Source organism: Ruditapes philippinarum, unplaced genomic scaffold (assembly GCF_026571515.1).
Source record: "Ruditapes philippinarum isolate M1 unplaced genomic scaffold, ASM2657151v2 ctg789_1_1_1_1, whole genome shotgun sequence".
Classification (NCBI taxonomy): Eukaryota; Metazoa; Mollusca; class Bivalvia; order Venerida; family Veneridae; genus Ruditapes; species Ruditapes philippinarum.
In genome coordinates, this window is record NW_026859418.1 from 156,749 (window position 1) to 170,506 (window position 13,758).

General features: G+C 34.4%; 1 protein-coding gene across 3 annotated transcripts; it reads right to left on the minus strand.

The window, feature by feature from the left end:
* Positions 1 to 470: 470 nt before the first annotated feature.
* On the minus strand, positions 471 to 13,174 carry LOC132756430 (uncharacterized). Of its 3 annotated transcripts, XR_009629326.1 has the most exons (6): positions 13,043 to 13,174; positions 8,878 to 9,082; positions 8,408 to 8,523; positions 5,517 to 5,598; positions 1,477 to 5,157; positions 471 to 895 (listed from the first exon to the last, which is right to left on the minus strand). XR_009629326.1 is itself a non-coding variant. In XM_060747502.1 (5 exons), the coding sequence occupies exons 2-5, from the start codon at positions 9,053 to 9,055 to the stop codon at positions 3,578 to 3,580; spliced, it is 1,956 nt and encodes a 651-aa protein (XP_060603485.1). In that variant the 5' UTR covers positions 9,056 to 9,082; positions 13,043 to 13,174; the 3' UTR covers positions 471 to 3,577. The 3 variants fall into 3 exon arrangements, 2 of the variants coding, with proteins under 2 accessions (XP_060603485.1, XP_060603486.1); XM_060747502.1 differs by having other exon boundaries at positions 471 to 5,157; XM_060747503.1 differs by having other exon boundaries at positions 471 to 5,157; positions 8,878 to 9,063; positions 13,043 to 13,126.
* Between the last annotated feature and the right edge of the window lie 584 nt (positions 13,175 to 13,758).

Consider the following 13,758-nt stretch of genomic DNA (forward strand, 5'->3'; position numbering starts at 1 on the left):
ATTTTCATGACGTAATATATACATTGTAATTTCATACAAAGACTTGACAGTCAAATGGAATATTGCAAGTGCGATATTTTGGGGAGTGCTCAAGTTCATCCTCTGCTCAAGTATGCAAACTTCACGAGAACATCTTTTCAGACTTGGTATTCTTGAACCAGACCACATTTAACTCAACCTTAATCAGTAATGAATATGTGCACTACTTATTCCATAGATCTAGGTAGCATATTGGTCAACAGATTGAGGCTCTATGAAAAATACAGATATATTCTTATTCAATTTTGTTTTTGCAGCTGAACTGACCCTTCCGGCAGTCAATGAGAGTCAATGGAAATATCCTTGCCAAGTCTTAATAACATTGGCACAGTAAGAGGTGTCGAGGAAAATTTGGAAAGACACTTCATGATCAGTTGACTACAGCATTCTGGTACTTGTCATGATTAGCTACAAACATAACACATACAGAGTGAAGTTTATATTTTAATGATTTACATGTACAGTTGTATTTACAATTCAATTCAAATTCATCTTGAGAAATTTTTACAATTCTAAACAATGTTAACAACTTTCATAATTTGATTTATGGATAAATATTGTCAACATACAAGTATAGTTTTTAAATTATCATACAATAATTCCCTACATCGCTCATCTGAGATTCTTCACAAGAACAGGTTATAATTCTTAAATGAAGATCTAGGTCATAGGGACATCAGTGGGGCCAAGCCATACTTGTTTCCAATATTGTGATTCATATAATTTTTGTAGAGGTTCATTAGACAATGCTACACACCAAACATCTGAGATTTTTAGGCCATGTACTTTCACACATGTTTTTCTATATAAGTCAATATAAAGTAAGTGAAGCCAGGTTGTGGCCAATTTTTATACCCTATAGGGTATGATTTATTAACTTTTATAAAAGGTCTGAAGGGTAAACTACATGCCAAATATCTATTATCTGGTCATTGTTGTTTTTGAGGAATAGGAAAACTTTGTTTTAGTCAATGTAACAATGTTACTCATGAACGGGAACATTTTTTACCCTAAGGCCATGAATCACTAATCTTTGCACATAGGTTAAGAGATTTCACCAATTTTAACCATGGGGAAAGGATTTTTACAATTTTTATGATGCATGGTGATGTTACATGCAATTTACCAAAAAGTCTGTTTCCTATATAAGTCAACCTTTCAAAAGTGACTTGTGAAACTATTGTATTGGTTCACTGCTCTGGGCATTGTTCTTTCAGAGAAGATTTCTTATAAGATTTCATTGTTAATGTCCAATTTCAACTTTTCCAAGGTCCATGAGGCAATGTTAAATGCCATTACTGTAAAGTTTTGTCAAAATCGACCATATGGTTAAGGAAAAAAATTGTGGATAATGATGAACACAAAACTACAGACAACTTGCCATCACAACAGCTTTGTGCTCAGGTTAACTAATAACAGTAAATGAGTTGCAATAACACTGAACATTTATGAACACATTTTCGGCAATTGTCATACATACTGGTATACACAATTTGTAATCACTATCATTATCACTATTTTTATTATTCACATTATAACAAAAGTTGTGAGTCATGAGATTCTTAAAATATAACACTCTATTCTTCTCTTCTGAGTTTATCAAAAAGCAATATTTTATCAAAAGTGTACCAATAAGCATAGTATTGAAGTTAAAATTAATGCTGTTATTTTCTCTCTTCATTTAGTCATTCTGTTATTCTAGCATAAAATTTTCTTCTAGAAAACTTTACCAGTTTAATTTAACAAAAGGAAAACTCCATGTATCAGATTTTTGCTACAGCAAAATTCAAAATGAAAACTTCAAACTTTTAATAAGACTTAAAATGAAGTTTTACGGCCTAGATTATTCAATTATCAGGATAATAAGTTAGATTTCTTAATTGTCTTAAGTTAACTTTACTTCACTTACAATAAAAAGTACCAATTTAACATATCTTCATTTAACTTCCATGTCGAGACAAAAATCTCCTGTAAGAAACAATCAAACCAGATTTTTTTCCAGTGTTACATATATTGCATGTGACACCTTCCCCTCCTTCCCTTCAAAGTACCATAATTCCTCCAAAAATGATATAATCACAAAATGCTGCTAATATGCACTATTGTAAATTATTATGTGAACGTTTGAAATCCCTTGAGAAAGGCATAAAAGATTAAAAGATAAATATTGATGTATACAGTGTATTTAAAGTGGCTGAAAAAAGGACTTTTGTATCAGATCACACATTCTACAAATTGTGATTATTTTTTTTTAAATGGAATTAAGGTTCAATTTTACTATTTCTTATATAAAAACATACTGTAAAATCATTATTATTCGTGGGGCACGAATTTTCGTGGTTTTCGTGGGTAGGTCAATCCACGAATTTAAGATCCGACGAACTTTTATCCCAACAAATACTTCTTACCCAGTCTCTGTTCTATATATTACAAACATGCGTCGGCTCTTTTCCGGCCGATATTTCGTGAAATGGATGTAAATACAGACAGATAATCAGGTTAGTGACATATTAAATCCAAAGGCAAAATATTTAAGAAACTTGAAAGAAAACTCGATTATATGTCCTCCATTGACTGTCACAAATGTCGCATATACTTACTTGATCGTTGTAGTCTACTAGGACTTGATTGTGTTAACAAGAATACTTGCATGGTATAATCGAGTAAATATGGGAACCCATGCAGTGCAATAATTATCGCTAATATAAATTGTCAGTTTGCTCTTATCAATTTAAAAAAAGTCTTTGATATTAATGTCGTAAGTACACAAAACTATAAAAAAAATACGATCGCTAAAACAGATTTACTGTACATTCTTTTTGTCGTTTTTAAATGATCCATTTATATGAATTTTAATCTGTATTTGTGCGAATGCGAATGCTATTCCGTAAACATCAAAGACGCCATTGACTTTAACAATATCCACATATACTCGTGTTATTTACCGAGATTAATTTATATGCATGTAAAGTTACACAGTCGCTGTGACGTTGCGTGTAGTTACTGTCAAATATGTTAAGACCAATTCAGGGTGTAAACTTTAAACTCGCCAGGTGTCGTATAGATTATGCGATGTTTACATCGGCGAATTACAGGGGCAGTGTGTCCATTAGAGGTGCATATCATGTCACATAAATGTGTTAATTGCAGTCAATTATCGGCAGTAACTGTGCTATATTAGAGTTATGCCCAGAGGCAAGGATTAAATTTATTGACAAGCGCTGTGTGACAAGTAAAGATATGTACATGTTGTAAGTAAAAATGTTCGGCAGTTAGGTTTAAGATTACTTTGCAATAGGTTACTGACTTTTTTTTTTTAACAAGAAAACGAAAATCCACGAATTTAAGAACCCACGAAAATGCCCGTTTTGATAAAACCACGAACTTTCATGCCCACGAAAATAAGTGAATTCGCAGTATTTCATTTACACATTAACACTATTACAAAAATTCACATTGCATTTTTTTAAGTTATTTGAGAGTAAATACTCAATTTTATTTAAAAACTATAATATCCACATTTCCTTATCTTGGCTTATTACCAAGTCTGTTTTCGAACGACTGGTTTCACGACAGGTGCTGTCGGATGGCACACATACACAGCAGGTCTATTCATTAATCTTTCATCAATACCAAACTGTCTTGGCCTCACTGGCACAGGTTTTGTTACCACTGTTACATTTCCACGGGCATCTCTGGTGGATTCTGTCACATATTTTACTTTCATAAATTTGCCCTGAGCATACCTTGATCTAACCCCCTCAGGAACAGAACCTGCTGGAGGAAAATAAGCTGTTTCCTCATAACCATCATCATCATCTTCAGTATTTCGTAACTCTTGTCTAATAGCAATTGTCTTGCTACCACCATCTTTTTTAACTTGATTTAAACTATCATTTTTATCTCCTATAGTCACCAAACTGGATGGCTCAATTTTAAAACTTTTTCCTTTAGTAGGTTTAATCTTTTTCCTGGAACCCTCATATGGAATATAATCACTATCATCATCAAAATCACTGCTATGTTCTATACTCTCTTTCAAGTAATCAACCTTTTTCCTGGCTCTAAGCTTTCTTTTACCAGATTTTTCAGGCCCATTTCCTTCTATGTTTAGAGAAGATTTATCTACAGTTTTTGTCAACCCTAAACTTAACATTTGTTCCTTTTTCTGAGCTTCCTGTTCATCCTCTGCAGTACTAGTTGTTTGACAGTTATCAGGTTCTTCATTTTCAGTTTTTACTATAGTTGAAACTCTTTGCATCCAATTCTCAAGAGCAGTCTGTGTTGCAGGTTTCAACTTGTCCCTGTATTTTTTTGTAGAAGATACAGCATGACTGGTATCATCTGTGTCTGTGTCGACAGAAAATTCATCATTTGATACACTATTAGGATTAGCATATTTGTAATACACTGTCCCACTTTTTGTCCGATATTCCACCAAGTTATTTTTCTCACAATCATTTGAAACATTGTTGATTGATAATTCCTCTGTGGCAGCTGAAATGTTTTGTTTTTCTGGTACAACACTGATAGACTGGTTTTCAGGCAGACTTTTTCTAGAGCTGGAATCTGAATCACCTTCACAGCTTTGCTCAGACAGATTTCTTATTTTGTCAACAATTTTCTTTTCAAGACAAGCAACTTTTGGTTGTCTACCTTTACGTTTGCTAGTGGTTGGTGTGTTGTCATTTGATTTTTTGGGATACACATACTCAACTATAGCTTTCTTTTGTAATGGTCTTTGAATTTTTTGAGCAGGTAATGCTGGAAGAGGCTTAACGTTATTTACCTTGTTGTATGATGTGCTTGTTTTGAAATTTCCAAAATTCACTTGGCTGTCTAGATTATAATGAATCACTTGCTCACCAGCACCTACCCTTAGACCAGGAATGGTCCCCGCTCCAAGGCTTTGTGTGGAAACAGGAACCAATAATGTGCTCCTGTAGTCAGTTTTCTTTACAGGCTGAGTAAAGCTTTCATTCACAGCCCCCACTCCATCATCCACAGGTTCAGTTTTAATAACAACATTTGGTTCAAGCTCAGTCTGGTCCTCTATAGGAAATGGTTCAGGTAATACGGCCTCTGATGTTGCAACTGAATTTAAAACATTTTGGATTCCTGAAATGAGAACAAGATCAAATTAGTTCAATCCTCAAACACTGAGTAAGACTGACTTCAGAATTTCACTTTGATGGTACTTACAGCGACTAAAATTTCATTTAAAGCTGGACAAAAATTGTCTTTTCAATATCTAATATCTGTACATTGTATTCAGATAGTCCTTAATTGTATTAAAAATTGAAAGTATTTTAACATTCTATTGATGAAAATATTTTATATTTGTAAACTGTTTCTAGGGTTAAACAAATTTATTCTCTTGTGAGTGTTAAATGTAGGAAACATATATTGATCCTGTTACAATATATATAACAATATATATATGTCATGTCCAGGTTTATGTGCTAGTAATTACTCACCGCTTTCCCGTAAATATGTCATACAACCAGTTTGAGCCTCAACAAATCCTAGGTCTACTGCAGCCTTGTATACTTTTTCTACCTGTTAATGTAAAAAAAACATTTTTGTGGGGTTATTTTAAAGGGATACTCAGGCAAATTAATGACAAAAATATCAAAATAATCCTTTGTACTCAAATCACGCTAAAATGACATTTGTGAAAAGCCCAAGCACGAATTTCTGTATAAATTCTATATATTTTGGGATTGAAGCTTAAATATATCTATATATGTTGAACGAAAGTTAGATGCCGACAGAAACACCGAGTTCTTTTAAAATAAGTCATGTGACTTGAACAAACCCTGGAAGTTACAATTACAGATACATGTATTGTGGATATTGTATGATTGAAACAAATGTAAGTCATTCATTTGACATGCACTTAAACGTTTCCAGAGTTCAATGTGACCACTACTTAGAAATCTTAACGCTCTAACCTGACCCACGTGAGTCAAGTTAGGAAACCACCATTTTATTCCTTATAAGTAGAAAAGTTTTGTTACTGTGACTGCCTAGTGCATACATTTTGAAGACATTTACAGATTAATGAATGAAAAATTCAAAATGAAAATTTTGCCTGTGTCTAGAAAATATTCTGGGAATGTTACACTATATTACTTTTCTGAATGGGCCCAAAGTTTTTTGTTCTTCTTTTAATATTTCATAATTTTTTTGCAAAGATTAAAAAAAACAGTTGTAATAAACAGTTGTGAAGAGTTTTCCCAGTGAACAGCAAATAAACAAAAAACAAATTTATGAACTTTTATGATAATGAAATTTCTGAAGCTACAAAAATAATGGCTATGATACTGAACTACACACAGTAATGATTTTAGCATCTAATCATGCCCCAGTCAATTGTTACTTTGACCCCCTCACCCCTTACCCAAGTTTTTTTAGCTATAATCTATCTCCCAGAGCATTAACTTGCTATTCATTATTTTACATAATTACACTATTGTTAATAATATACAGTTATTGTTTTGATGTCAGATGAGGTGAATATCCAAGTTTATGGATCTGGCAAATGTAATATTCACCAATTATAAAGTAAGGCCATAAATGACTGGAGGGTAAAATTTACGCCACTTTTTATGACCTTATTTTGTTTGTTTTGAACAATCCCTGTTTATTGACCGTTTGTTTTGTTTGGTTTAAGGCATATGGCACAGAAACAAGAAAAACTAGAACTGCCACTATCATGGCGTGAATACCCCCGCATACCACTTTGTCAGAATCAACAGTGGCCATTTAGAGCTCAAGGACAACCTCCCTGCCAAATCTGTGGTTACTAAGCCAGTGCATTGCTAAGTTATGTATTCTACATACTTCAAATGTGAAAATGTCAAAATCAATACATTGTGGACTGGACATTCTTCAGCAATTGAGAAGAAAAGCTTTCTTTTGTCAAGGTCCCTGTGACCTTGACCTTTGACCCAGTGACCTCAAAATCAATAGGGGTCACCTTATAGTCATGATCAACATTCATACCAAATATGAAGACTGTGAGTCAAAGGAATCTTAAGTTAATGGGTGGACAAACTTTTTAAAGTCAAAGTCCCTATGACCTTGACCTTTGATCCAGTGACCTCAAAATCAAAAGGGGTCATCCACTAATCATGACTAACCTCAATGCCAAATATGACAACTGTAGGTCAAAGGAATCTTAAGTTATTGGGCGGACAAGCTTTTTGAAGTCAAGGCCCCTGTGACCTTGACCTTTGACCTGGTGACCTCAAAATCAATAGGGGTCATCTACTAATCATGACTAACCTCCATGCCAAATATGAAGACTAAGGGTCAAAGGAATCTTAAGTTATTGGGCGGACAAGCTTTTTGAAGTCAAGGCCCCTGTGACCTTGACCTTTGACCTGGTGACCTCAAAATCAATAGGGGTCATCTACTAATCATGACTAACCTCCATGCCAAATATGAAGACTAAGGGTCAAAGGAATCTTAAGTTATTGGGCGGACAAGCTTTTTGAAGTCAAGGCCCCTGTGACCTTGACCTTTGACCTGGTGACCTCAAAATCAATAGGGGTCATCTACTAATCATGACTAACCTCCATGCCAAATATGAAGACTGTAGGTCAAAGGAATCTTAAGTTATTGGGCGGACAAGCTTTTTGAAGTCAAGGCCCCTGTGACCTTGACCTTTGACCTAGTGACCTCAAAATCAATAGGGGTCATCTACTAATCATGACTAACCTCCATGCCAAATATGAAGACTAAGGGTCAAAGGAATCTTAAGTTATTGGGCGGACAAGCTTTTTGAAGTCAAGGCCCCTGTGACCTTGACCTTTGACCTAGTGACCTCAAAATCAATAGGGGTCATCTACTAATCATGACTAACCTCCATGCCAAATATGAAGACTAAGGGTCAAAGGAATCTTAAGTTATTGGGCGGACAAGAAAAAACCGACGGACGGACGGCCGGACAAGCTGATTCCAGTATACCCCCCTTACAACTTTGTTGTGCGGGGGTATAAAAATATTGGCTAACCTCGGGTGTAACAAACTTTAGCAGTATCAGGTTTCAAATCCACTTCATCTGCTGAAGCTAACAGATGCATAGACTCCAATATTTGAGACCCATTTAGTCGCCCCTTATGATATTTACTGTTCTTTTCAATTTGTAATATAGCACAAGGCATAATTCTGACAAAAGTTAAAAGTAAGTTATGACACATTCTATTTTTTCACTGGTTTTGTTGCTTATAACATATACGTGTACATTGAATACAGAAACTATATCTTATCAGGAACATTTCTAGAGCTAATTAAAACTACACAATATAATTTATATACTTTTGTGGTTTGGTATAGAACCTGACACTTTAATGGGAGTTACCTGGTCCAAAGAACAGCGTAGATTTCCAGTGTAAACTAAACCAATTAGTGCCTCCACAACATGCTCAGTATAACGAGACAAATCCAGGTAAAATCTGTCATCTTCTAACTCTGCTCCTGCCTGAAATAAACAAATATTGGATTATGAGACTTTATGAAGTGTAAGCAAACAGCTTAAGTGCTTGCAAAAGCATAATATTGCATAATATTCTTATTATACTTATATAAAACATTAGCAAATGGCTCAAACACCTACCTTAATAAAGAGTAAGCCAATGGCTAAAACACTTGCCTCAATAAAGTGTAAGCAAATGGCTTTAAAACACTTGTCTTTAAAAAGAGTAAGCTAATGGCTAAAACAATAACCTTTTAAAGTAAACCATATGACTATTAAAATGGTTATCTTTTTGAAGTATTAGCAAATGGCTAAAACACTCGCCTTTAAAAAGTGTTAGCAAATGGCCGAAAAACTTGCCTTTATAAAGAAGGTGTCAATAAGACACTTGTGAACATACAGTCGTTTCCTATTCAGTCTGATCTCTAGGTCACAGTTTCGACCCTCCTTAAATTGTGTGTGAAGCTCTTTGACCAGAGTCTCTCCATGCTGCAATGCCTTGTAGATCTTGGACACTTTGTAAATGTCTGACATCTAGATGCCTTCAAATATATCTGAAAACTACATAAACACTGTTTTCCTAGCTATATGAAAAAATAATGCTGGCATCATTTTTCAGAAGAAATTTTAATTGACTGTGTAAAAACAATTAAGGGAAATAGTAGTCAAATATGGAGATTTTATAAAATAGTTTTCTTACCATAATTATATTCATTATTCACAAAATAAATTAACAAGAGCACCGCTTGGCGGAGCATTATATGCCCGAAAGTGCTTTTTTTTAGTAAGGATGAAGCATTTGTAAGACATTACATAAATTAAATAAAGTATTACCTCCTTCAAATAGCAATCCTCCAATAAAGTTTGAATATTGTGGGCCAAATGGAACTTATGTTAAACTGTTTTTTTTAAGTTACTGTTTTCAGTTTTGAGGTAATAGTGACCTTGAACTTTGAACTTGTGACCCTAAAATCAATAGGGGTCTTCTACCCAATATGGACAATCATCCTATAAAGTTTGAACACTATGGGCCAAATAGAAATTAAGTTGTGTTCTGGAAACTGTTTTCAGTTTTAAAGTAATAGTGCCCTTGACCTTTGACCTTGTGACCCCAAAAACCAATAGGGGTCTTCTACCTATTATGGACAATCATTCTATGAAGTTTGAATATTGTGGGCCAAATGAAACTTAAGTTATGCTCCAGAAACCGTTTCAGTTTTAAGATAATAGTGACCTTGACCTTTGACCTTGTAACCCAAAAATCAATAGGGGTCTTCTACCCAATATGGACAATCATCCTATGAAGTTTTAATATTGTGGGCCATATGGAACTTAAGTTATGCTCCGGACATTGTTTTCAGTTTTAAAGTAATAATGACCTTGACATTTGACCTTGTGACCCCAAAATCAATAGGGGTCTTCTAACCAATATGGACAATCACCCTATGAAGTTTGAACACTGTGGGCCAATTGGAACTTAAGTTATGCTCCGGAAACTGTTTTCAGTTTTAAGGTGATAGTGACCTTGACCTTTGACCTTGTGACCCCAAAATCAATAGGGGTCTTCTACCCAATATGGACAATCATCCTATGAAGTTTGAATATTGTGGGCCAAATGGAACTTAAGTTATGCTCCGGAAACCAAATTGCTAACGGACGGACGGACGTTCTAACAGGAGAGTAATAATGTGGCTACTCTATTGTTCTCTCTATTGTTCTTTTTAGCCACACAAAAGAAAATAGCCACATAAAAGCATTACGGAATGAATGACATCAAAGAGAAAGAACAGTTACCTATTGTCCCTCTAGCCACATAATTACTGTCCTGTGTGAGTGCGGACGGACAGACGGACGGACAGACAGACTGACGGATGCCAGGGGGTATAACATAATATGCCCGGATTTTGTTTCGGGCATATAAAAATGACTGGGAGATGTAATGCGATTTAGTGTGACAGTTTCAAACTAGAAATGTGTCCATAGGACACGGGTGCCCCCACCGCGCCACTGTTCTGTCAATCTTTTTACTAAGTCAAGGGAAATAACTCTACAAATATTTGATAAATCCACAAACGAAACCCCAGGTGCAAATCTAAAATATGCTGAGCAACCTGCCCATAAGGTTTAATGACTATGTCAAATCCAAGTTGAAAATTGCAAAAATTTTCTAAGTGAAGGGCAATAACTCTAAAAATACTAAATAAATCCACACGAAAATACCTGGTGCACAACTGCACATGCTGATCAATATTCCTGTAAAGTTTCATGACTCTAGGTCAAATACTTTTTGAGTTACATGCGACACATGTTGAAAATTGCCAAATTTTACTAAGTCAAGGGCAATAACTCTGAAAATACTAAATATATCCACACGAAAATACCCAGGTGCACAACTACACATGCTGATCAACATTCCTGTAAAGTTTCATGACTCTAGGTCAAATTCTTTTTGAGTTACGTGCGACACAAGTTGAAAATTGCAAAATTTTACTAAGTCAAGGGCAATAACTCTGAAAATACTAAAAATATCCACACGAAAATACCCAGGTGCACAACTACACATGCTGATCAATATTCCTGTAAAGTTTCATGACTGTAGGTCAAAAACTTTTTGAGTTACATGCGACACAAGTTGAAAATTGCAAAATTTTACTAAGTCAAGAGCAATAACTCTGAAATACTAAAAATATCCAGACGAAAATACCCAGGTGCACAACTACACATGCTGATCAACATTCCTGTAAAGTTTCATGACTCTAGGTCAAATACTTTTTGAGTTACATGCGACACAAGTTGAAAATTGCAAAATTTTACTAAGTCAAGGGCAATAACTCTGAAAATACTAATAATATCCAGACGAAAATACCCAGGTGCACAACTACACACGCTGATCAACATTCCTGTAAAGTTTCATGACTCTAGGTCAAATTCTTTTTGAGTTACGTGCGACACAAGATGAAAATTGCAAAATTTTACCAAGTCAAGGGCAATAACTCTGAAAATACTAAAAATATCCACACGAAAATACCCAGGTGCACAACTACACATGCTGATCAACATTCCTGTAAAGTTTCATGACTCTAGGTCAAATACTTTTTGAGTTACATGCGACACAAGTTGAAAATTGCCAAATTTTACTAAGTCAAGGGCAATAACTCTGAAAATACTAAAAATATCCACACGAAAATATCCAGGTGCACAACTACACATGCTGATCAACATTCCTGTAAAGTTTCATGACTCTAGGTCAAATACTTTTTGAGTTACATGCGACACAAGTTGAAAATTGCAAAATTTTACTAAGTCAAGGGCAATAACTCTGAAAATACTAAAAATATCCAGACGAAAATACCCAGGTGCACAACTACACATGCTGATCAACATTCCTGTAAAGTTTCATGACTCTAGATCAAATACTTTTTGAGTTACGTGCGACACAAAAGTGAACGGACGGACGGAAGGACGGACGGACGGACAGACAGACGGAAGGATGGACGGACAAGGGTAAATCTAAATGCCCGCCACTAACGTGGGGGCACAAAAAAGTAGTTGTGTTGCTTTTACTAGCAGTCACAGAAAATGTAAATAGATCAACTGACATATCATAGATATTAATAGAACCCATAGAATCTAGTATACTCGGTTCCTATGATATCACGGGTTCTATGATATCACAGTATTTACATTTTCTGTGGCTGCTAGTAAAAGCAACACACGATGATGCTAATTTTTTTTTAAAACTGGCACACTAGTCATTTTCATCTGCCAATAAATTTTATTTTATGAATAATAAACGTATTCGTGGGAAGAAAACTATTTCATAAAGTCTTCATGTTTAACTACTATTTCCCTTAATTGTTTTACACAGTTTATAATTGATATAATCACATATACAGACATATTGTCTGTTCATATAGTTTGAATATTATAGCAAGTTAACTGTTGGAAGTTTTTCACAACTTAACCCATCTAAACAGTTGTGGAAAAAGTTCCATTATTAAATAGAAGACAAATTTCATTCATGTATGATATTTATATTTGAATATTTTTGTTAAGTACCGTGATATCATAGAACCCCGGGCTACAGACTACATTTTGTAAAATATCTCCAGTATTTAAATGTCTCAGAAGAACTTTTGAACCAACCCTCTTGTTATTCAATATTAGTAAACTAATATAGAAATCAAAATATACTCAGAAAACCTTATATAGACTTATAGTAAAATAATAACAATGCTTTCTCGTCATGATTGTAGACCTATTAACTATTGTTCGATCTGCAACTGAATGCAGAATGGTCTGTAACTGAAGATGGTTTATAAAACTAATGTTAACATGATTATCTCCCTTGATGAATTATTTAACGCCATCTTGGATAAAATTTACCTTTTTCGTAATAAATAATTAAAAGATTCCCGCGAAATATAATTCCAACACTATTCCGCCGCATAACTTAACGATGAAATTTCATATGACAAACTTATAGAAAATTGCTAAAAGGATAAAAACAGTGATAAATACCAATATCGAGACAACTCTTTGTTTCCTCTTGTTTTTTTCCCCCGCAAGAACTGTAACTCTGCACGGGAGATAATTATTAAATTGCTTCCCTTGTTAATTATCAGGGACGGCTCAAGTCGGATTTTATCCTGGCAGTATCATCTTGATACTGGAAAATCGGAGAAAAATGTAATCGGTACAATTAATACTGTAAACATTTTCATAGTAAAAATTGTAAATGAACTATGTTACAAAATTTATTCAAGTTATTGTGAGCGTAATGCTTAATTAATAGTAACTATATATAGCCTATATAATGTTCATGTAGACTAGTGGGTATATTAACGGAAATAAAACGGAGACATTACCACGCTCATTCGCACATGATTAAAAAAACACACACAAAAACAAAAAACACACAACTTTATTCTAGGCTCTTGCTGAGACAAAGATACTGTAAATTTACTTAAGTTACTATATATGTGCAGGGCAAAAGGTCCTCTCAATGGTTAACTCCTAGATATTAAAAGCTAACATAAAATCAAAATACATGACACTATTTATTTTTCACCCCCACATGACAAGGGATACAAGGGTTACACAAGGTAACAGTGGGATACAGTGAATTTCCATCATGTTACAGATATTTTTAAAATTAGATTTTGACTTTTTTGTTATTTATTTCACCTAGAGATATTATTGGAATTAAAAAAAGGAGATCTAATTTTACTTATAAT